Source organism: Anser brachyrhynchus (genome assembly GCF_964034855.1).
Source record: "Anser brachyrhynchus genome assembly, chromosome: 4".
In the NCBI taxonomy this organism is placed as follows: domain Eukaryota; kingdom Metazoa; phylum Chordata; class Aves; order Anseriformes; family Anatidae; genus Anser; species Anser brachyrhynchus.
In genome coordinates this window covers 53,358,487-53,382,312 of record NC_137698.1, presented here as the reverse complement: position 1 = coordinate 53,382,312, position 23,826 = coordinate 53,358,487, and the positions used below count along the sequence as shown (strand labels likewise).

General features: G+C 36.0%; 1 protein-coding gene across 9 annotated transcripts; it reads right to left on the bottom strand.

Moving 5' to 3' along the window:
* Positions 1–2,131: 2,131 nt before the first annotated feature.
* YIPF7 (Yip1 domain family member 7) lies at positions 2,132–18,058 on the bottom strand. 9 transcript variants are annotated; one of them, XM_080589942.1, is made up of 7 exons: positions 17,653–17,942; positions 16,959–17,068; positions 14,662–14,778; positions 13,657–13,823; positions 11,793–11,938; positions 7,236–7,417; positions 2,132–2,542 (listed from the first exon to the last, which is right to left on the bottom strand). In XM_080589942.1, exons 3-7 carry the CDS (start codon positions 14,775–14,777, stop codon positions 2,518–2,520), a joined length of 636 nt encoding a protein of 211 aa, XP_080446068.1. In that variant the 5' UTR covers position 14,778; positions 16,959–17,068; positions 17,653–17,942; the 3' UTR covers positions 2,132–2,517. The 9 variants fall into 9 exon arrangements, with proteins under 9 accessions (XP_080446068.1, XP_080446062.1, XP_080446067.1 ...); XM_080589936.1 differs by lacking the exons at positions 2,132–2,542; positions 17,653–17,942 and adding exons at positions 2,760–3,215; positions 17,966–18,058; XM_080589941.1 differs by lacking the exon at positions 2,132–2,542 and adding an exon at positions 2,760–3,215 and having other exon boundaries at positions 13,747–13,823; positions 17,653–17,947.
* Positions 18,059–23,826: the final 5,768 nt, after the last annotated feature.

Here is a 23,826-nt window from a genome sequence, read left to right as displayed (position 1 = left end):
GCATGCTGAGGAAAATCAAAAACCCATAGACAGATCAGCAACTTTCCCCCTCTAAAACTGTATTTCTTTTCCTTTTTCTTTGAAGCTTATGTTTAAGTCTTCTGTTTTTGTAACTCTTCAGGGTGGGAAGCATGAATTAAAAATCAGTCTTTGACCCATTACTATTTTATAATTCTCTCTTTGGCAAGTTGAAAGCAATAGCTTGCCAGGCTTGTATTTAAATTTTCATGGAGTGATGTGAGAGAGTGAAATATGGTGGCCTAGACAAGGTACAGAAAAGCTAGGTGGCAGTGGGAAGGCCTGCTCAAAGAGATTGTGTTACTGAATATATATGTTTTGAACTGGTTTTATTTTAGATCAAAATAACATTTATTTTAGAGGAAGTAACAGCTTGTAATAGTGACCATAATATTTTTAGATTGAGGAACCACAGGAATACTGGGGCCAAAAGCAGCACCATGGCTGTGTTCAACTTCAGAAAGGTGAACTATGTTACAAAGAGGATTCTTGTTTAAAATAAGTCTAAGAAAATAAGTCTTGTTTAAAATAAGTCTAAGAAGGATGGCTAAGAGAGTTATATCCTCACAGGTGCCTAATGGGTGGCATAGAGACCCCTGAAGGACCCCTGAAGGTGCTGGGAGGTAGCACCAGTGCATATCACTTGGTGAAAATATGCTGGGAAAAGGTAAAAGAAAATCAGCATGGCTAACGAGTAAAGCCAGGGAAATAATTAAAATTAAGAAGCTAGCATGTGAAATGAGGCAAATACATCTTGGTGACGGAAAGAAAAATGTTATAAATCCTGAGAGAATAAATAACAAATATAGCTATAGCTAGACTAGCATTTGCTTTGTAAATATAGTGGGAAATTTTCAAGGTGCTCATTTTCTTTGTAAGTAATTTGACCCGTCTATGACATCAAAACACAAAATGATGGCTTGATTCACTGGTTCTCCTGCCATTCATATTATGCAGATTGGGATGCAAATGAATATAAAGTGCTGTAGAACAGAGGAATTTTATACTTGTTTTAGTCTGTATGGATGATAATATGAAGTGTGGAACAAAAGTGGATCTAAATGTTTCTCAATGATCTTTTCTGAACTCCAGAAGTGAAGCCATATCAATCTTTTCCTATTCAGACGTAAGAATGCCATTAGTGCATGGTAAATCAAACTGTCTGATTTTATAACCATACCCTCGAGTCATTTGATGTGTTTTTCTGCACCTCATTAGTGGCAAATTTACTCCCTAATGCAGCAGGGCCAAATCTGTCGTGTTCACAAATGCTGATCTTCCAAATTCGTGAAGGTCCCACTTATATACAGCTAGATCCTGTATAGTTATATCCAGAGTTTGCTAGGATATATCCATAGTTTGCCAGGGTTATACCTCCAGCATTGCTTCTCTGCACCTGTGTTCCTAGCCTTGCAACAAAGACATAGATAAATGCAACAAATCCTTTTCTATAAATGAGTTGTGATTTTTAAGGATTGGTTAAGTACACAATACCTTTTGTTTACTTCTTAAGACCACTTGTATGAATTAGTTCCACTGGAGTTTAGTACAATGAATTCCAAAAAGGTTTCCACAAGCGCTCTTAAAAAAAATAAATAAATATGTGAGCAATGGGAAATATTTTTTACCAAATGCACTTTCAATTCAGAAACAGAATCACTAGTGTGGGAACAAACTGATTATCTAACTTACCTCTGACCTGAAAAGGATGAAAAAGATTAGGAAGAGAGTTCTTTCCACGTATTATTGAGCAGCTTCTTCATGTTAAGCTTCTGCATAAGTGCTTTTGCAGTACCAGGACTCTCTTACTGAATCATTGGTCCTCTGTCTAGAGAGAAATATTTTGCAGGGATTTCACTTAACAGCTCAAAATAATGACTAAATTGGAGAATAATTAAAATCATAAAAATATTAATCAAGAGAGAAGACACACTAAAACACTGATGAAATAGTCTGCTGCCATTTATTTCCTTCATATTTCCCTTTATTTCATTTATTTCTTTTCCCTAACCCTTTCTACAGCTACATTCATTTTCTCTACCACTGCCTGCTGGAGTTTGCACTTGTTATGACTGCACACACATCTCTGTTTCCTCTGGATGGCTTGATACTTCTACTATTATATTTTGAAACATCATCTTGTGCATTCTGTGCTTGATTGCTATTATAAAAATGTTGGGTTCCTGTAACACTGAAAGCAGCAAATAGATGGGGGGGCAGATAACATTGTGGAGGTTTGTATTTTGCTTGCTTAGATACAGTTCTGCCTTTCAGGAGACATTTTTAGGAGCTGCATTTGCTTTGTGCAGTGCTTTTCTGCAGTGACAGCAGGCGGTGGTTTAGTGGCAATTCTAAAATGTAACATTACTGTACATTAAAAACAGTACAATAATGTTTTGGACAGCAACACCTCTTAAAAATAAAACAAGATGACATTCCTAGTTTCCTTCCTCTGTTGCAGCAACCTGTTCTTCTTGTTGCTTGGACAATCCTTCAACATCACAAAGCAGAGCCACTCACTCTTCTGTTAAAAAATAAAAATAAAAATAATAAAAAACACATAAATTCAGTAACATTATTAGTAATCATATAAGCTGTTTTTTCTCTCTCTCTTTTTTTTTTCTTTGTGAAACAAATGTGTATTTTCACTTGATTTACTAGGTCCATTAAATATTTGCATTATTGCTTCCAGTTACTCTCTGCTCAATGTATTAGATATATTAAACACTCAGAAGACAATATATTTTTAAAAATTAACATTTATTTATTTGTTTGCTCTTAGTACCTTCTCAATACAAATGTTTTTCTCTACGCTGTAAGATTTTCAAAACATCAGCAATGTATTCATCTACCTGTTACTTGTTTTTTATTATTATTTTATTACCAGCCATTAGGCAAATAAAAGGTAAGTTGTATAATCTAATTTTGTTAACAGAACTTAATGCAATTCTAGGCAACCTAAAAATAAGTAAATAACCTCTTACCCCTCCAACAACCATAAACAAACTGTAATAAGGCTATCAGAAAATACACTTCAGAAAACCGCTAGAAGTGCAAAGAGTCCATACAATAAAGCACATGGGTATGCAATAAGAAGCTGCTGTCCTTCCATGGCCAAGGCAGAGGTAAAAATTTTGGACGCTGACAAACTGCACCATCCAATAATAAACAGGGCTAACAAAGTTCCCAGGATCCCCCTAGAAAATAAAATCATAATAAAAAAGAGTACAGTTGTTAGCACATGTAGCATCAAATCTTACCAAACTTAGAAACTCAAGCTCACATCTGGCAACTCATTACTGGTAAGGCTGCAGGCAGTGGCAGAACCAAGGATTGACTGACATAACAAAAGTCCAATCAGAAAAACAAATTAAAATATTAACAGGTAATTTCTTCAGCGTGAATAAGAATAGCAGCCTCATCAGTCATGCTGCTGGAAGGAGAAGTGTATTTCCAGGTAAATCTTTTGGGGCTCCAACAGATGCAGCAGCTGAAGATCTTTTTTAAGTTAGTAAAAATCTTATTGCAGCCAAAAATCATCAAGCAGAATTTGTTAGGATTTGTAATGACACTACAAACCTAATCTTCTATCGGCAGCCTGGTGACCTGGAGGCAATGTATTTTTGTAATACATGTCAAAGATTTGAAGCGTGCCTCAGACTCTGAGGAGCAGCAGTGTGGCTCTTAAAGACTTACACCCTGGCTGACCATACAGAAGGTGTCAACTGGCTCCCAGGAGAGAGCCCAGCTGGTCTTTTGCTCATGAAGAAATCCTTCTCCACACTGTGGCTTTCCACACTGCCTTTCGGTGACAGCTGAGCTATTTTGAAGTTAAATTTTGCTGTTTCTCAGGTGCAGGGTGGCCAGGAGAACTGATGATTATGGGACTGTGGTCAAAAGCCCACTGAAAAATTCCAGCAGGTTATAAAGAGCTCAGTATTAAACCCTGTAGGAGAAAGACCATGCCAATAAATAATGTTTCACATTTGCTTTATTTGCACTCTGTATTTGCAGTCTGCTTCTGTAAAATGCATGAGCTCATGCATGTAACATGCTGCTGAGGTGCATAATGAGATCTGCTGCATTACACACGTTCACTGTGTCAATCTCAGGGACCTTCAGAATGAATGAACCTTTTCCACTTGCTAAATGGTTTCCTGGTGCTCTATTCTTTCAAACCATCAGCAAAACAGAAGCAGAAGTGAGAAACAGACTACATATACCTCCTTAGGCTCATTTATCAAAAATAATCTCCACTAATCTTGTTATTGCAAATAAACCATGATGAGTAAAGCTCTCCTTTTTTAATTGCCTCAGTTTACTTAATCATACTTCATTTCTTGGCAATACAGTCTCCAGGCCAGTAAGGTACTTGGTGTTCTCAGCTCTTGTGACTTTGTGGGAGAAAGGAGAGAACTGATTTTAAGATGACTCAGCACCTTGTTGCAACTTCAGTCCATTAAAAATAAAACATTAAAGACTGTGTGATTTAATACTCTCAGTTGAAGTGTTCCTTTAAACCTGTACAGCGGTATTCAGGGAAATTACACTGGGCCCTGTGAACCAAGCCTCCACTCCAAGCAGAGATTCTACAGCACTCACTTAAACATCTAGCCAGAAATTCAGAGCTAGTATGGATGGCTCTGTGTGTAGGCACCCATGGTGGCAGAGGGTTAGGATGTAACAGGAACACACTATCTGATGATAATTTTCAGCTAGTATAATGTCTGTTTATGAGGCTATTACAAGGTAGTACAATTTACAGCTGTGGCTGTTCGGCCACGAGGCCTCTCATGGTTTGTTCCAGGACTGACAGTGAGCAGGAAGGAAAGGTGACATAAAATCATTTTGCAGTCAAGAGATACGTCTGTGCACTTACATATTCAGTCCTTGATCTAACAGTGATTTAACTGCCAATAGGAATGGTCTAGCTTTAGCAGAGAGCATGTGTCTGGTGTGTCCATGAGGCTCAAACCCTCATCCACAGGAGAGGGGCAAGAAAGGGGTGTTGTGCTCACAGTGACCAAGAGGACTGAGGGTGTACTGACACGAAGGTTGAGTTGGGATGGGCAGACATAAGTGGTGCCTCTCCACTTCTCTCTCTCACAACTTGCAGATATGGTCACCACACGGGTCCTTTACATCAGCTGGGTCTAAGAGTTCCTTTCGCCTGTTTTACACTCACTTCCTTCACTGTTTAGTCAAGGAGACAAGGAGATGCCACGGCTAGTCTGTTCATGGATTTGATAGTGAAGACCTACTGTTTTTTTCCAGGAAAAATGTCTGCTGATATTTCTCCCAGAAAGGTGGCCTAATCAGCTTGGGCTCTGACATGATACGAGCATAGATGGGCACAAGGAAAGCTTTGAGGCAGTCTGTTTCCACACAAGTCTGAATAAGAGAACTGGTCTTCTATTTGGCGTCATTCAACAAACAACATATTTATTTATTTTTTTTTGATTCATTCCTATTTAACACTGAAATAGCTAATCATGAATACCACAATTGTTGCATTAGTATCTGTCTTTGGATTTGATATGCATGTTATCTTAGGTATATATCCTGTGAAAACAGATTGAAGTTATTCAATTCTTTACAATTTGAAATTGACAAAATAACATTTTTACAATATTAGGAAAAAAATCATGAAGGTATTGCTGTATCTCTTTTGCCATTTTAAATAACTTTTAAAATTAAAAATTATGAGACATATTGGATTTAAAAGTTGCCACTTGATTTTAATAGCCTTTTTGTAATAGATAACCTCAGTACTTGCTGTGTTCAAACAGTTTAATATAGTGAATGAGAAAGGACTGCAGAATTCTGTAGACAACCACTAAACATTATCAATTCATTTCAGAAATAATGGTTTAATTTTGTAAAGCCTACCTCAGTACACTATTTATAGATTTTCAAAAGATGTGTTTTCTCTAAATTCACAGCATTTTACAAGCGTACAGTCATGCTTGGGAATTCCTTGTATAAACAGTGCCCTGTGCAGTTCTAACAGCTGGTTTCGAGTTAGCCCCATCTGTCCTATGATTACATATCAACACCTTTTATTCAAGTGGATTATTAAACAGGTTAATCAAGCAAATATGGGAAGTGTAGGAGAACAGAGAATGAGTGGCTTCTTCGGTGTCACTGCTGTTCATCTTGTCAAGGACAGCTCAGAAATACTTGAATACATGGAATATGGTCAGGCTAACCCATTGTAGCACTGCAGAAACATGCAACAAGGATTGTGCTAAAGTCTTGATACCACTATATCATTTCTTTAAAAAATAAACATACATAAAATTGCTGCTTTACCACATAAAACAAACAGGGTCACTTTCTTGCTCATCAACTGGTAAATCCCGTATTTTGCAGATTGGAAGGTTTAAAACGTATTCAGAAAGACTGAGGAGGGAAACCATTATTAAGTATGTGTTAACTATGAACAAAAAGCACTGCTCAAAGCCTTCAGGCAAGACTTGGAGCTTCCTTGTACTTTGCTGTATGTGAACAGGGAGGTCAACAATCTGTATCTCAAGAGGTTTACAGAATGAGAAGAAAGGAAAGGCTTGCATGCAAATTTCCTAATTCGTATCTATATTACTGAGAACTCCTCCACATACACACAAATACATACAACGCCGCATTTGTTTTTTTCAAAGCAATTACACCATTACTATTATGACTATTATATCTTAAGCGTTTGTCCCAATGCTCCAGATCATTAAGGGTTGCCTGATTATTTCATTCTGTCACACAGAAGTCAGTCTACAGAAGGAAAGGAAATACAAGGATGGGAGCCTGATACTATGAACAAAAAGAGGATCAGGAGAACCAGCTATATAAAACCAAAGTCCATGAATTGCTTTTAAAATTGATGCTGAGTTTAGTCACCGTTGGCTCTTCAAAACAAAAAGCACATTTGAGGCTGCTGCAAAAATCAAAGTCACTCTCAGTCCAAGTGGAAAACAATGGATTTAAGGACTTGTATTAAAATAATTATATATAACCTCTCTCAAACACAGACACCCCATCCTCTTCCATTTTGCCCATCTTCATCTATACACACACACACACACACACACACAGAGAATGGTGTTTTTCTTCAGTGTTGGAAGCTCAAATTCACTAGATAACTATTTCCAAAATGTTTTGCATGACAATAGCCTTCTAACATACTGTGCTTAATATGATTCGTGCTGCCATACACTGGTACTTACTGTAGTGAGAAGACGACTGCAGAAGTGGACAGAATCACCATGGGTAGCAGGCAGTATCCCAAAACACTTGCAACGCAGCCATGTGAGACTCCAGAGATGCTCATCAGGTTCAGTAGTGCATGTATAGCAAGACACCCAATGGCACTCACACCATACACATAGCCAAAGTGAACTTTTCCTGCCTTGAACAAATATAAGTAAGCACAAAATGTTGGAAGTGAACAAGAGATCGAAAGGTGGTGGGCTGTCAGAAGACAAGCACTAAGTTTGTTCCTTTTTCATTTTGACAATCCCTTTCTCCCCACTTTGCCTACATTGGTTCAAATGTAAACCATAGCTGCTACTTTTGGGTGATTTTTGCATCAAAACATTCCGAGATAAAATTGTGAGAATGTGCTTGTCACTAATGTAAAGTTATAAGGCTGTTTCTCAGTCTCGCTGTCATTGGGCTCTGAAGTACAACACGAGTTGGTTAGGGAGCCTTGGACAAGTCTAACTGGTAACAAACTGAGAAGAAATTATGGACATTGAAAACACATTTTTCCATTAGGAAAAAAAATCCATTCTTTACAATTTCAAAGATATTGGAAACTAAAATATTTACAATTTCTATACACAGGACTGTGGAAAAGCATCCTAAGTAAAATGATAACCCCACTTACTTTATATGTTTTTCATTTTATTACAGCTTTAAGCATGCTTTCAAACAAACAAACAATCAAAAAACCCCACCTGTGCTTTTTTTTTTTCTTTCTTTTTTTTTACTACTGTAGTAGTAACTGTCAGCTTGTGTTCTTTTGTGCTCCAGTGAAAGAAAAATTCCCCAGGTGTTTTGTTGTTGTTGTTGTTTGTTTGTTTTTCTTCCAGGTTTTATTCCTTTGTGTGATTTTAGTGCCTGTGACAGGTACCAGTCTGACAGCCTGGAGCCTGATGTTCTATAATTTATACACAAAACTAGTACAACAGTGGCCACAACACCACCGATTTCTTCATCTCCTGCCATTGTTTCAGAGGATCACCTCCAGACACGAGAGCATTGCTCACTCCCAATAGATTGTTAAATCTCTTCCCCTCTCTTCAAGGTTCTAACAAATGAACTGCTGAATGCCAGGTATGCAATACTCTGATTTTAACATCTGTACATCAGAAATAATCAGTGATCTGGGATGAAGATGGTTTTGTTCATTTTGTGTTAGAACTTTGTATCCTGAAAATAACATGCATTTATGAAGGAGTTAGATCAAACCTGGGGCTCAACTCTCAAACCTGTACTCTGGAATAAACTCCTCATTATTTTTTTTTTTTTTTTTACATTTTTTAAACAGGGGTGGTGGTTGTGGTGCATCATCTCTTTAATACATACAATATATATATACATACTTAAACCACAGGTGTGTTTGTGTATACACCTATATATTGCACATGTATTGCATAGGATAAACTGCATGAGAATCAAAACTAAGACAGATTCCCAGCTTTAAATTAATTTTGTAGTTTAAGTTTGGATTATCTTGTGACAGATAAGGTGGAAACATTATTGAAGATTTTTCCTGGTTTGGAATATTTCCAAGTATCTTCTCCATGATGGTTAAGGAGGATTGAGAGGATCTACTCAACCACGTTTTAATTAATCCTGGGGGAAATCAACCATTTTTGAGGATCTTGCTTCTCTGCCCCACCTTCCTGTATCCATTTGGGTGGAAATTGATCACTGGATGCCAACAACATTTGAGCTGGGCAGATATAAAGCAATGCAGAGAAGAGAGCCTAATGTAGCGATCACACAATAGTGGAAGTCCTAAAGTTGCAGGTTGGCGCCAGCTCACTTACCAAGATAAGTGCCTCAGCTAGTAAGGCCTGCCACTCCATCAACACTCTTACCCTGTATTTCTACTCAGCCTGGCTTATTGCTGAACTCTCCTCTGGTTCCAGTCCTTGGGCTGAAGTTATCTACAGTCAGGTTGCCCGTATCCTCATATTGTTCCAAATGCTGGCCTTTCTCCTGACAGTGCATGCCACCATAAAGCACGGATAGAATAATCTATCCCTGAACTAGCAGCATAAGAAATCTTATTTAGGTACAAAGTCCTTTGCTGGCTTTTCCATAGTACTGGTCTAAAACATTTAGGAAATAATTGTTCACCAAATAAAATTAATGGTAACTAGAGATGGTGTGGAAGAGCAATAGTAGCTCAGATTATCATCTGCCAAAATTTCAGTCATTCAAGTTTTGTAGTAAGCATAACATCTGCAGCTGTTTGGGGCAGCATTTACTGTCAACCTACTAGGAAAAGATCTGCCTCAAAGAGATACAACTACTGTAAGCTAATATTTTAGGCTGTTTGTTTCAGTGTTTTTAATTATTCCACACAGCACTATTTAGCAGCTTAATCTAAGACTACCAAATTACTGAGAGAGGGATGGTACAAGCACAGGAGCAGCCAACTGAAATCTCCTCTTGGTGCAATGCTTGTTTTGTGGTGCAGGGGACTGAGAGAGTGAGAAAATTGGTTCCAATTCTCGATGTTCCTAACTTATGTAAATACTACACTGACTCACGCACATGGGAATACTCCCAGTTCACAGCGTTGTAAGCAAAACCCGAATCAGGCTTGATTAGCCTGGCAGGCTTTGATGAATTGAAAGCACTAAATTTGTCCTGCGCAAGGAACAAGGTTAGAAGAAAGTCAGACCTTGTTTGCATCTGCCTGGAGTGGGTACTGCTACCCTTACTTTCAGGATACGGGGAAGACTGATGACAAATGACTATGTAAAATGTAAAGCCTGCTAACTTTCGCACTGCTGTTGTTTTTCTCCCTGCAACGGGGCTGCCCTGCTTTCTGCCAGCATGCGGAAGATCAAGTCTTGCTGCTAGGTTAACAAAGCCTTTCTCCTTTTCTCTGTGCTTCAGAAGTAGTGATACTATTTGAAAAATATCTTTGCATATTTTTCAAAAATTTTAAAAAAAAGAAACTAAAAATAAATCATAAATTATTTTTGAGAATGAGCTCTCAACCAGATATATTCCAGCTGTTATTAGAAAAGAATTCTTCAAGTACAGAAGGACATTGTGTTGACATGGCTGAAGAGCCACTTTAGTATTCAAATGTATCTAAAATAAAAATGAGCAGCCTGAATTTATAAAATGGTGATGGAAATCCCACAGACATTTTTCTGTGAAGTTGTGGCACAAAAACACTAGACTGTGTCAGAAGAGTTCTTCTGACCAAAAACTGGAGCACTGAAAATAGTTGTTTTTCTAATGACACGTAAAATGTTTAATATCTTAGAATAAATATGGTAATTAAAATGCTTTATTTCAATAATAGAAGTTAAATATTCATTACAATTTTTCACTGTCCATGGAGAAAAATCAACAGCAACTTTTTTTTTTTTTCTTTTAGCTTTCCTTCCATCCTCCTGGCTATAATAAATTCAAAGCTTTCTCCTTTTATTCCCCTTATTCCCGTCTTCTCTGACTTCCTATCTTCTTTTCCCTTTATTCTATTTCCTCCTGATGCTTTCACCCTTTTAAAAGATTTTTATTTTTATAGGGGCATAAATACTAACACTTGCCTTTTATATTGCAGTTCGCACATTCAAGGTACTGGACTGCCATTACAAATTGAGTAAGAACTTGCAGGAGTCTCCTGATTCAGCACTATTTATCATACAGGAAATGGAGAATTAGAGCCCCATTTCTCTTACCTCAGTTGCTAGAGTAGCAAAGCCCTTCCCAGAACAGTCCCATCTTATTCCTGTCTGACAAATTGTTGCCAACAATCAGAGCTGTACTTCGGCAGCACTGTAAAGCCCCTGTTGTCAGTAATAAATAGATGAATTTGGAGTAGTGTACAGTCTCTGTTTCAACATTCCTCCTGTATGAAAGCTCTATTCATAAAGATGAAAGAGGCTAAACCCAGGCTATCATATTTTGTTTTGCAGATGATGTAAAAAATGAATATAAATTAAGAAAGTGCTAGCAAAATTTATAAAAAGGTATTGCAAATTTGAGGGGGCAATGGAAGAAGTTTCTATTTTCTTTTTGGAATGATTTTAGTTACATAAAAATATTTTTGATTTTGATTTCTGCACTCCCCAGGATAACAATAAGGGAAGGTAATTTAAAAACTGTAGCAAGAGTATTAGAAAAACTGGTCTGGTGTGCCATACCTTTCAATTCCCTCCTTTGAAAACTCCCTGTAAGGTCCTATCTAGGTCACACTGCCATGTGTCAAGTGCTCAGAGCCTCTCCAATATATACGCTGTGCAGATCTGTCCTTTGTTCATATCAAACACACCTCCCCCTCGCCCCCCCCCCCCCCCAAAAAGTATTTCCACTGTAAGTAATACATCACTTCACTTGTATTACATCTACATTACAATTAAGCATTATGCACTTTCAAGCAAGGAGACTTTTTATATAAAATCTCAGGACAAATGGCAGCAAATGACTCATTTTATGCCAGCACTACATCATCTGTTATTTCACATACGTTATCACCTAGGTGTTATCTTGTTAGAAGAGGAATCCCTTAAGTTTCTAGCACATCCTACCAGCAGCAGCGTTGCTCCAAGGGCCAAACAGAAAACCATAGGTCCTGTGAGGTCCGTCTCATTCATAATGCTGCCATCTGCAGGTTTCATCGGATTTAGAACTGTTAAGGTTTTCTGCCATATATGCTCAAAATTGATCCCAAGTTCTGCAATGAGAAATTCCATGACAACTAATTGCTTACAAGAAAACAACACTTTTACAAAAACTCATTAGATATCACGAGCCCAAAAGAACAAAACAAATAAATCGCTTTAATGAAGATAATATTATAGGATGACGTATACCGTAGTATGAACATGCTGTACCTGCTCAACCAGTATATTTGAGAGTCAGCTCTGATTTCAAACTGGCAATATTTATTAAATCCAGTGAACCAAAAAATGCCTTCAGCATTTTGGAGTTAATATTTGTTTTCCTATATATTTTTAAAATATGTATATATAGAAGCTACACTAAGTTAGATGTTGAAAAATATGCTAATTAACAGTAACTGCAGAATTCAAGATACTCTGAAACTCTAAAGACACAGATATATGCTTTAATTCTGGTAAATCTGACAAGAGATGCGTCTTAAGCCTGAAGTGCCAGAGGTACTTAAAAATGACATTCTTCCCTTCAAGGCAAGTTAATAATTCTTCGTAGAGTGCTTTATAAGCTTTTTGCATTTAAAAAGTAATTACTGAGAGCCCCCGAAAAGAGAACAAAATTCTTCCCCATTAAAGCCAATGGGAATTCTGCCACTAACTTTACTGGGGCAAAGATTTCTCTTATACCTTCTGTGGAAACGCTTCAGCTTGCAAGAGCGATCATTTTCCTTAAGATGCTCCAGCAAGGAAAAGCTAGGTTCAGAACTGGGTGCCAGAATTACTGAAACTGACAATGCGTTAGAGCTGTTTGGAAAGTTAAGTCTTTACCTTATTCCACCAATTCATCATTTTGAGCTGAGCCAAAACATTATAAAGTTGCTCTGTATTGAAATGTTTGTCTTTGGTCAGATTTATTTGGCACACAGTCATGAACATCTCTGCAGCACTGTGGATCAGAAGCAGTTGCATTTCAGCATCCTTTTCACAGGGTGAGCTCCCTGTGGAGTTAAACACTTGGAGAACCAAGAGCTGGAGGTGTAACAGATACCTGTTTCAAATCAAATGATCTTTCTATTTTTAAGGGTTTAGTAGGTTTTTTTTAAGAAGCAAAATACCCACTTGTCTTCTAGAATACAAAGCAGGCTGCATATGCTCTTTTTGTATTATACTGAAGTAATCACCGACAATTTTTTTCTCTCTTTTTTTTTTTTATTTAATGCTGTACCAGTATTTTGTAAAGTAAACGTTCATCTACAAATCAGCCACTAACACTAGGATGGTTCAATTATCATAAAGAATGATATTGTTTATGTAGTTAAACGTTCAACTAATTGAAGCTGAATGCAGCTTTTTCAATTTCTTTCCCACTGAAGCAAGCTATTTAGCATCTTTGAACTATTAAATTTATTACTAGATATGCAAAAAGGATTGTTATCAGTGTTTATTAATTATAGATGTTCCAATATGCATGTAGAGTAAACACAGATTGGAGAAAATATTTGGAAATACGAATGCAAAACTTATTGTTATGCTGTCATCTAGTGGTAGTAAAGTATACACTCTATATGCCGTAAGAACGAATGAATCCCTGCAGATCTCAGAAAAGAAAATGTAGGCCTGGGGACTAGGGACTGATGACTGAATTTCATACAGGCTGCATACACAGAAACAAGCTTAAGAGCCAGGCAGGGTAGTTCTGCTGTAGGTTCTCTAGTGAGTGATGCAGGTTAGCAAACAAAAGCACAAGTACATGCATTGTCCTTGGTTTTATTTTTACCTTCTAGCAAAGGAGGTTCCTCATCAAAACCATCAGTGTAGGTAAGGTGAGAGAGTGTATTGGGACTGTATGTCGGCTGTAAAATCTGACCTGTGTAACTCTGAGAGGGCAGAAGCATTTCCGAGGGGACAAAAGCATTGGCTGGAGGTTGGTCTCCTATCTGGCACCTGAAACAAGAAACAAATCGCAGTAAAACAAGTGATGGCAATGAGCAACTTCATGGCACCTTAGAATTGCTCAGCCTTGTGCCATGATTTACATTTTCAACTATTTTCAATAGTAGCACAGATACTAAAACCTTAGGAAAGGTTTAAGTAATTATGACATGGGGAAAGTCTAGATGATCTGAAGCTCGTTCCTGCTCTATTTTCTGTGATTCCCTAATTATTATCATATATGATTTTATTTCTGTATGACCAGAAGGCACAGGGACAGCTAGGGCCAATCTCTCATCCTTTAACTTCCATCTCAGTGCTTTAGCTAAAACTATTCTTTGTTTCCTTAGATTTTCCAGAAGTGAGATGCAGGTTCTGTAGAGCACTACCAGCACAGGTAGAAGTGAGTAAAGAGCTGTTTACTAAAGGCTGTTTAGCTTTAAGCACTTTTGACAGGATACCTAACTAGACAACGGGGAGGAATGCTGTTGATTTGACCTGGTCTGTGCCATTTCAACTCTCTCTGCAAGCCCTGGGACCACCCAGATCCATCAGCTGCTGAACAGGAAGGCTGTAGCACTGTCCAGACTCCTGCACATAGAAGTCTCCTTAAAGGGAAACTCAGAACTTCTTTTCTTCAGTGTCCCTCTTCCAGGGACAGAAGTCACCAAAAGATTTCAAAAAAAATATGAAAAAAATGAAATACTAGGATTTTTTCCATCTGTCTACTGTATTTGTATTTCCCTCTTAAAACTTCAGCTGTGTTGATTACACAATCCTTCTGTTGCAATTGCATGCTTTTGTCACTAATTTCATCTGAATTTTTAAATATATATATAAGCATACTTACTTTCTTCTTGCACTAAGATTTTCACTAGACCCATAACTGTTGTAACCTTCTTCTTGGTCATCTATGGTGTAATTGGACTGGTAAAAGTCACAATGAAACTGCTCAAAATTTGACATTCTGGTGAGAAAAAAGAGGGTGAATATTGATAAAGTAGTCTTTTGAGCAAGGAAATATCTATGTTTTGACCTTTCCTAACCTGTAAAGGAAATAGTAAAGCTAATAGTAAACCTAAAAGTTTACTACTATTACGAAGCCACAAACTCAAGAGAGTCTTTTTGTAGAAACTCATGATAAATTGGAACTGACAAAAACGGACCCTTTATTTTCTTTTTGTATAACAAGAGAAATTAAACTTCTGTTACCACATTACTGTATAAAAATTTTTACATAGTATAAGAATGGGGAAAGAAACTTACTCCAATAACTATCACTTGACGTCCTGCTTTGTTAGTGTTATCAAAAATTACTTCAGTAATTTTGAAAGAATGGAAATCAAGTAAACTATTATTTTAAACAGTTCATTTTCTTATTTTAAAAGAAAACTGTGGTCAAGTCTGAATGCTTACAAACTAGGGAATTTAAGAACTATTTTAGTTTTTTAAACCAATTACTAATTTTAGCTTTTTGTGTTTTGCATTGTTATATATGACCATCTGAAAATACTAGGAAAAAATATATATATATAGTCACTGAAATTGTGATTTACTTTCAAGGAAACTGTAGCTGGAATATTAGGAATACCAGGGAAACATTCTTACTGGTTAGCTACATGACTTTGAAGAGGATAGCATAGGAGGACTGTATATTAAAGAAAATGTGGTAAACACATCTTTCATTCCTGCTGACCCATACTCAGCTCTGTATTCACAGACTGATTAGAGTAAGAGAGGAAGAATTAGGCTGTTTTCCCTTCTATGAGGTAACCTAGGATGTCTTTCAGGACTCACTCTTGTACATGAGGGTCCTTCCTGGTTTTGAACTATTTTAATTTTGCACACAATGGGACTACATTGCATATCCTGTGTATAGGCAGAACTGGTTGTCTAGGTCATAAGTAAGCAGCATAAGAAATAAAAGGCACATTGGCTCTCTAAAACATCAGGTACCTTTGCTTTTATAGTCATACAGTGTTTTAAAGCGCGCAGATGTTTTAGTAATTCTTAGATTAGGTTTAGGTGTTTCTTATGTTATTAACACAGCTAACTATAAATCCACAGAACATCATCAAAATTACAAGGTATACTAAGATAAATAATTCCATGCCCTGAGTAAGAGTATCCAGAAGATTAAGAACTGACTCTGTTTCACCTCACTGTTATCTTTATGACAGTCTTTACTATTTTTTTTTTTTTTTTTTTTTTTTTTTACTTCATGTTAATCTTTACTCCCTCACATCAAGTGGCTAAGATCCCCTTGACCTCTCTCTCCTCTGGACTGAATTTCTTTGGTGTTTTAAACAAAGTTCTGAGTGGGACCTTTGCCTAGATATATACATCTATAATGTACAGATGAGGTATGTGTTTCACCAGTTAGCTAACATTTAAGTGGTTAAACTCTGAAAACAAATGAAGTTAAATGACCTGACTCATAACCATAGCCATGTATGATTCACTTAGACTTTCACGTATGATAATAGTGTCCCCTAATATTTCCTCTTTTCATTACTTTTGTCTTCTTTTCCAACATCCCATATGCCATTGGCCAAAACACTCTTTTCATTTTAATGCATCTCGACATTTATCAGGTACATACTGCTTACGGAAAAGATCTTTGCAAATCTGTTTGTAAGGTAAAAGTTATAAAGACTAGTATTTCATCAGGGACCTTGAATACTGCATATTAAAGTTTCTAAACTGTATTCCATAGACACATTAAATCTGTGGTGTCCTAATTTCTTCATTTATCTGGAACATTCAAAGTAGAAATTAGACTTATATAATATTATTTTCTTTACTGCTGAGCAATCATGCAGGATTTCCAAATTTAGGAAAGAAAACAACTTCTATATTGTAAACATGAATTACTGCAAATTAATTGTACTAAATTATTTGCTGTCATTTTATTTGTAATTTCAGGCCAATTATACATTTGTTTAATAAAGATTTTACATGGATTATATTTAAAAATTGTAGTTGGTACTTCCAGCCTAATAGCTTAATTACAGTAAGTCTCTAATGTCCTTTGCTATCACTATGAGGAATTAAATAATTACTTAACCAGGTATGCTACAATCTGTGTGGTACAGTTCAGAAAAGATAAAAGTTATTTTCAAAAATTTTGGGGCTAAGGTTACTTACTTTTTAATATATTCGATGAAAACTCCAGTCTGTTGAATTTACATGTTGGAAAACACCTAAAATATCCTCTTGCTTTTAACAGGGATGAGCTTAGTTCTATTTATAAGATTCTAAATTTGATCGTTGAACAGATGCATGCAAAGGAAAAAAAACACACAACCTGTCAATATCATGGGCAGCATTTAACAACACATGCAAAGGAGCTAACAACAATAAGCACAAAGGATAGAAATCTTCAAGGAAAGCAGAACAAAATGAGCAAACTGTGTTATATATATATATTTCAGACCAATAATCTAGATTGCATCTTAGAGCTTCTTCATTAAGTAGGTATCTATAAAGATCCTTCTGGAGCCCTCATGAGCTGAGCTTTTAGACATTAAACAATTAAAACAATACATAATAATACCCATTAAGGTAGTAGGGTAAATATATTTTGGGGGGTAGGGGTTCTTCTAGCAGTTATTCCTACAAGGTGCATTTTGGGCCTTGCATATGTAGCCTTAAAGCTGTTCCTTGTGGCTGGCAGAAGGACCTTTTGGTTGTTGCATACATCTTGGAGGGAACATGATGCCTGCTGGGACCATAACAGCAGACAGAGGAAGAACAGAAGTGTTTAAGGGACAGGTCCATCCCACAGTCAAAGGCACATCGAGGCACATTTCCCTGCCCCACTGCTTCAGCCCCAGCCTACCAGAAAGTCTGTCACAGCACAGCACCCACCACACCACAGTCATGGCAAGTCTCCACTTAATAGATGACAAACCCTCCTCATCACTATTTGAGGGCCTTTATTGATTGTGCAGACATGAGAGCCTGGTTAATTTATTTATTTATTTTCCCCACACAACAGCACTCGGCACAATATGCCTTCACTTTTGCGACCCATTACACACAAAGCCTTAGGAACTTCTCTTCTACAGTCCTGACAGCTAGAAAACTTGCAGCACAGCACAGATTTTGAAATAGTACTTAAATTTCAAGGAAAGCTTTCTATTTCCACATACTTTAATACCAGGCATTCAACCAGTCATAACAGGTGCTGCCTTTTTCACTTATTTATTGGATAGTTTCCCAATGAGCTCTTGGACTGGTTAATTTAAGGAATGGGGCATTAAATGGGATGCATTATCAGACTGTTAATCTGTGCCTCAGGTGCATACTAAATTCTGTAAGGTTGAAGGCCAAATGACTTCCATTTCATTAGGAGACCAATCACGCCCTGTTGGTACATGACCTACAGACAATTATAATATAGGTGCATTTTCAAAGAAGAAAAAATGAAGTATACTAAGTTTTAACTCAGTATATATCCCTAAAAGAAACCAGAACTGAGGGACGGTGGGAAGTAGAAAAATAAAGCACCTATTTCTGCTAATAATTAACTATGTAAGTTAACTATGGTATTTGTTATAGCTGTTGTTAAGAGTCCCTCATGCTGTTAAATTTTTGTCACGCCATTTCCATGTTGCTATAAGGTGAATTTTCAGTTCTTAGCAAATTGTTAATTTTGACAAGGGTTAATCATCTGTATTTAGACAATAGTGCTTAATAGTATTTATAATAAATCAGGGTGGGGAATGATAAAGGATTAGCTTCTATCCTTGGGGAAGATAATTCAATTTATTTTTTTTTTTATTATTATTTTTTAAAGGGATAGAAGAATAAAGAATACTTGCTTGTTAGGGTTATACCTGTTTAATTACAAATAATGATATGGCTACTTTTACTACTTTCAATTAGAAACAGCCATACAAATGAATAAATATGCACATACATATATGTATACATGCATACAAATATGCGCATACATATATGCATGCTAGTTGCTAGATAAGGACTTAGAATAATTATCACACTTTGAAGAAGGGATTGAAATAGAAAAAAAATACCGTGACTGAGAGCGGGGTCTTGTTGAAGAATATTTTAATAGCTGTTTAACATATAAAAGTTAGAAAAGAAAGCCACAGGTAGATTAAAAATATATATATAGAGAGAAATTAAAATAAAATTGAAATATATATATATATTTAAATCCATATATAAAATTGAAATATCATATGCCTTATACATATTATACTTTAACTTATACTACATGAATATCCCTGTGTATATAAGCATATAAATGTACATCTAACATACAAACATGGAAAATGATACTAGTTAGAAATGATAATGCAGAAAACTGATTAAAAAATAAAAAGATTAAGTATTTGATAGAAAAGTGATCAATAGAAACAAAGAATTTCCAAGTTTATTAGAAACATACAGAATAGTACCAATATTGTCACTCTTCTACAAGAAGAAAAACCGATCAATAAAACAAAAAGACAGAAATGATCAATTAGAAATTACAAATGATGTTTAAATATACTCTATGTAAGTAGAATATAAAACACTTGCTTTCAGATACATATTTTAAAATTCTGCATCTAAGAGTTTTGGAAAAACTAATTAAGAACTTTCTACACTGAGAAGTTACAAAACAACAGGAAAGTTTGAAAAGACCAAAAGTAAGTAAAAATGCCATTTTGTTAAGGCTAATGAGATGCCCTGAGTAATTATTGGCCCTTCAACATGAGATTAATCCCAGCAAATTATGGGCTCAAATAATAAATAACTGAATCGATGAATCCCATCAACGTGGGCTTTTGGAAACTAGGTAATTTCAAACTAATTTATTTTTTAATTGAGATTTGTATTTGGGAAAGGTAACCACGGATGACCTATATTTGTACAAGACATTTTACTTGATTTTGCTTCAATAAATATAGAACCATCACTACTTAATGGGAGAGCCATTATACTGATTAAATAATTGCTATCTGATGCCTCTCAAATGCAATTCTAAGAGGGGGAGGTGACTTTCTAATGGTGTCTTGCAGGACAGAAGTTTTGTAAAACTAATCTAGCAGACACCTTGAAGCAAAATCTACCAATCAGAGACAGTTACAGGGTGATTTGACCAGAATCTGTTAGGATAAAATAGACAGCAAATTAAGAGATTATTGAAGTTATTATCTAAAAGTAAAATGAAACTCAAAGTAAATGAGCTTGGTAACTTTCACAGTGACACCTGCAGTTGACCACAGGGAAGTTTACCAGCACTACATGTGATCATGCTCACAATAGATGGCTATCACAAACACTAAATATTGAAATTTGGTCTGAAAAGAGCACATACTCGATATTTATTGGCACAAGGCAGTAGACAGAGGAAAGGAACACCTGAGTTGAGCATTCCTTCGGGTGCCAGAAGTCACTGACCCACCGCAATGGGGAAGGCTGGTACTCATCAACATAAGGGAAAAGTAAAGTGCTGTACCTCAAGGTTTTAGAATACAATGTGAATGTAACTATACTTTCTTTGACTGACAGATAGACAGGATGTTAATAAATTCAGTGGAAAAAAAATGGATGAGGTCTAACCATGAAAAAGGAAAATGAGGATTGAAGATGGTGAGCATTAAAAAGATGACTAACGTACATGAAATATGTGAAAAAAATCTACAAGAAAGACAGAACTTTTTCTCTAGTTTTTTGTTAACTACTTTTCCTATGTATTCCTGATTTTCTATCACACACACAAACAAAAGAATGAAAAGGAAAGACAAAGCAGGAAAAAATGAAATAACATCAGTTTTCAAAGAAGACAATTTTCCTTTTTTTTTTTTGACAAAATATGGTAATTAAAGTATTTTAAAAATTTGTGATGATTTTTTTTTTTTTAAATTTAGATAACACAAGATTAAATGGAATAACATAGAAAAGGCCATAGAATTCTCGCTATGGAATGAATCAGCTACTTAACCCTATATTTATTACTCAATTTTAACTGATGACCATGGAAAATCCATTATAAGAATTAGTCAATTATTCTGTAGGGTTTTTTTAAATGTAAAAATTAATCACGTTAAGGATTAATTCAGTAAGCTTTAAACTGAATTACTTACATTAACAGGTCCTATTAATAATTTTATAAGTAGGACATTATTAAAATATGTTATTAAAGAAAAGAGGAAAATTTAATTGCTAAGAAATATACCATTTAATACTTCTACAAAATAATTTTTTACCAAATTAATTATTTAAAGTGTCTACTAAATTTTATGCATACAGGGCTCACACAGCCATTGTAACACCCTAATTCTTTCTTATGATGGGTCTTCAGAGAGTGGGTAAGAGGAAGAAAAAAAAAAAGGGAAGTAAAATCCAAAGTAAGTAGCATTTGCATTCTCTATGCTGAACAGTTTGTTAGACTTGAACAAACAAGTGAGAAGTTATGTGTTCCTGCATGACTGGTTTTATGTATCAATACTCACTAGCAGTCAAAAACAACGGAATGGTGTTAGAAATTATTAGGAAAGGAGAAGACAATAAAACAGAGAACATCATTACACCACTGTATAAATCAGTGGTTCACTGACAGCTTGAATAGTGTTAAGTCTCATTCTGATATCTTATGTCCTGAGAGAAGGGCATGAGAGGAGGGTATAGAATGGGTTCCACATGAGGAACAACAACCAGGTCAGCAAGGAGTTTTTGGCCTGGAAAAGCAAAAGTTGGTGGAAGGGTTATATGACACAGTGGTTTATAAAATTATGAGTGGAATGGTGGGTAGGGATAGACTGTTGACTCTATCTTTTGGAAGAACAAAACCCACAAAGTGATAGTATTAGATTCAAAAATAAAGAAACAAAAGGTAATGGTGCATGGGTGCCAGACCTATGAAACGTCTGTTTCACAGGAAGTTATGCATGTAAAATATTTGCATGAATCTGGAGCAAGTCCATGAAAGATAAATCCACTAAGATTTACTAAATACAGACAAACAGTATGCAATTCAAGAAGTCCATAAGCTGGTAAGAGTAGAAGACTAAGAAAGTAGTAAGAGGAAGCACTCATATTCTTCCCCTTGCATCCAGTCATTGTCCTTAATGAAGATAGAAATTTAGCCTAAACAGACTTTCTCTTTTTACTCATATGGTCAATCTTACTGTTGATAAGCAGCATGGTGCAGCAGTCTTTTATTTATAGAAAACAAGATTCTCATATTAAAGAAAAGCCAATAATATATATATATATATACACACATGGTCTGTGTGTGATTTTTTTTTCCACGTACTTTCTGTTGTGTCACAACCTAGTGCAGTTTCTTTCAAATCTTCTTGTGGAGACATTAAAATAGAGAGGCATGAAAAGGGTAATATGTATTTACGCTCCAGGAGAGCTCAAATTTGAAATCAAAATAAATCACAATTAAGGAGGAAGAAAACTCATTTCCTGAGGTATACTTTTTGAAGTGAAGGTATCTAGTGTTATACTAACAGAATTTATATTTCTAGTAGTTAACACACAAAAATACATTAATCTTTTACTTTTTTTTGTAGTAATTTCTGCACAATAGATCATGAAGTGTTTTACTCAGGAAGCTGGTATTGTTACTGTTTACAGTTGAAAAGAGAGTTTAGGCAACCTATTAAAATGTACTCGGTCAACAATGTAGATGGGAACAGAATTTTAAACTTCTGAGACAGACCTAGGACAGAATTTTTCTACTATTCATAGAAATGTTGGTTCTGTGACAAGTTTTCCATAAGACCACAAGCTTTAAAATAAAATGTGATGCTTTTTAACAAGCACAAGCTATTCAACATTTGAGAAGTATTGTTCCTTACTTCTCACAGGGCTCTTAGTGGGGTAGCTAAACTGCAACCATACATCCTACATAATCACCATGAATCTTCTGAAACTGTACTGAGATGAGAAGAGATGATAACATTTCAGCAAAAAGTTTCTTCTATGTGGAGGTCATAAAGTTCCTAAGGACAAACTGTAATTATTTCTTTAGAACAAGCGCACATGGGCTCATAAGCTCTAAAGGTTTCACAAGAGCAGCTGCAGCATTTTGTGTCCATAATCTATAGATCACAAGTTGCCTAAAGGGAATGTTATCTCCAGAAAGTGAGTTTGATTTTTGGAAAATATGTAGATGCATTCAGTATCCTTACAGGGCTTCTCAGGCAAAATTTCAGTTTCCTTCCTGTGCCTAAAGTAATTACGCACAGAGCAGTGTAGCCAGGCTTGGAGCCATATAAAAAGCAGAAAAAAAGTTGATTTATAAATCCGACAATCAACCTCTGGAGATATATGGTGCTTTGTTGCTGTTATTTTGTGCATATAGTGGTTGTACAGGACAGAAATGTTAAGAGAAGAGAAAAGCATGTGACAAAAGACTCTGTTGTTATTTTGCTCCCATAGGAGGGGAGGAAAGGGAAGAGGAAATAAATCCAAATCTTGGAAATAAACCTAAATCACAGGTAGAAAGCCTTTACAAATAATTAATTTGGGCCTCCTAATGAATTTCTCTTTAGCTGACCTTGCCAAAAGTCTGAGAGGCGTAACATAGATCCTACAAGCTCCTAACAGAGAAACAGGATAGTGGCACAGAGCATGTTCCCTTGTGCAGCAAAATCTGCCATCACACACGAGGATGGCCTTCTTAGACCTCGTACAATTTGAATAGGAAAAATATACACAAGCCATGTTTGTCCAGAAGTGAATTCTATACAGTGACACGATGTTGGATGCCAAACTGGAGCAAAAGAGATCTGTGAGTTCAGCATTCATCTCAGCTAAGGTCATCCAGGGTACAGGCTTGTCGTGACACAGTGTGCGTTCAGTCATAATCCAAGCAACAGATTAGTGCTGTAACCTGTGCTGTAATTAAAGACCTTATGTAAAGACCTTGTTGCTTATAAATTTGTAAAATCTTAAGATGCCCCATGCATCTAATTTTCAAGGCAAAGAAAATTCAGTGCAAAAAATCTTTCTATTTTCTGATAATTATGTTAGGAAAGAGAAGATA

What these genes read in the sequence shown, in the direction of transcription:
- YIPF7 (XM_080589936.1), bottom strand. Translation starts at nt 14,777, where the DNA reads ATGTCAAATTTTGAGCAGTTTCATTGTGACTTTTACCAGTCCAATTAC. An exon ending in TTGGAGCAACGCTGCTGCTG is followed by an intron (nt 7,418 to 11,792) that starts GTAGGATGTGCT and finishes TATTTGTTCAAG; the next exon opens with GCAGGAAAAGTTCACTTTGG. An exon ending in GCAGTCGTCTTCTCACTACA is followed by an intron (nt 3,216 to 7,235) that starts GTAAGTACCAGT and finishes TTTATTTTCTAG; the next exon opens with GGGGATCCTGGGAACTTTGT.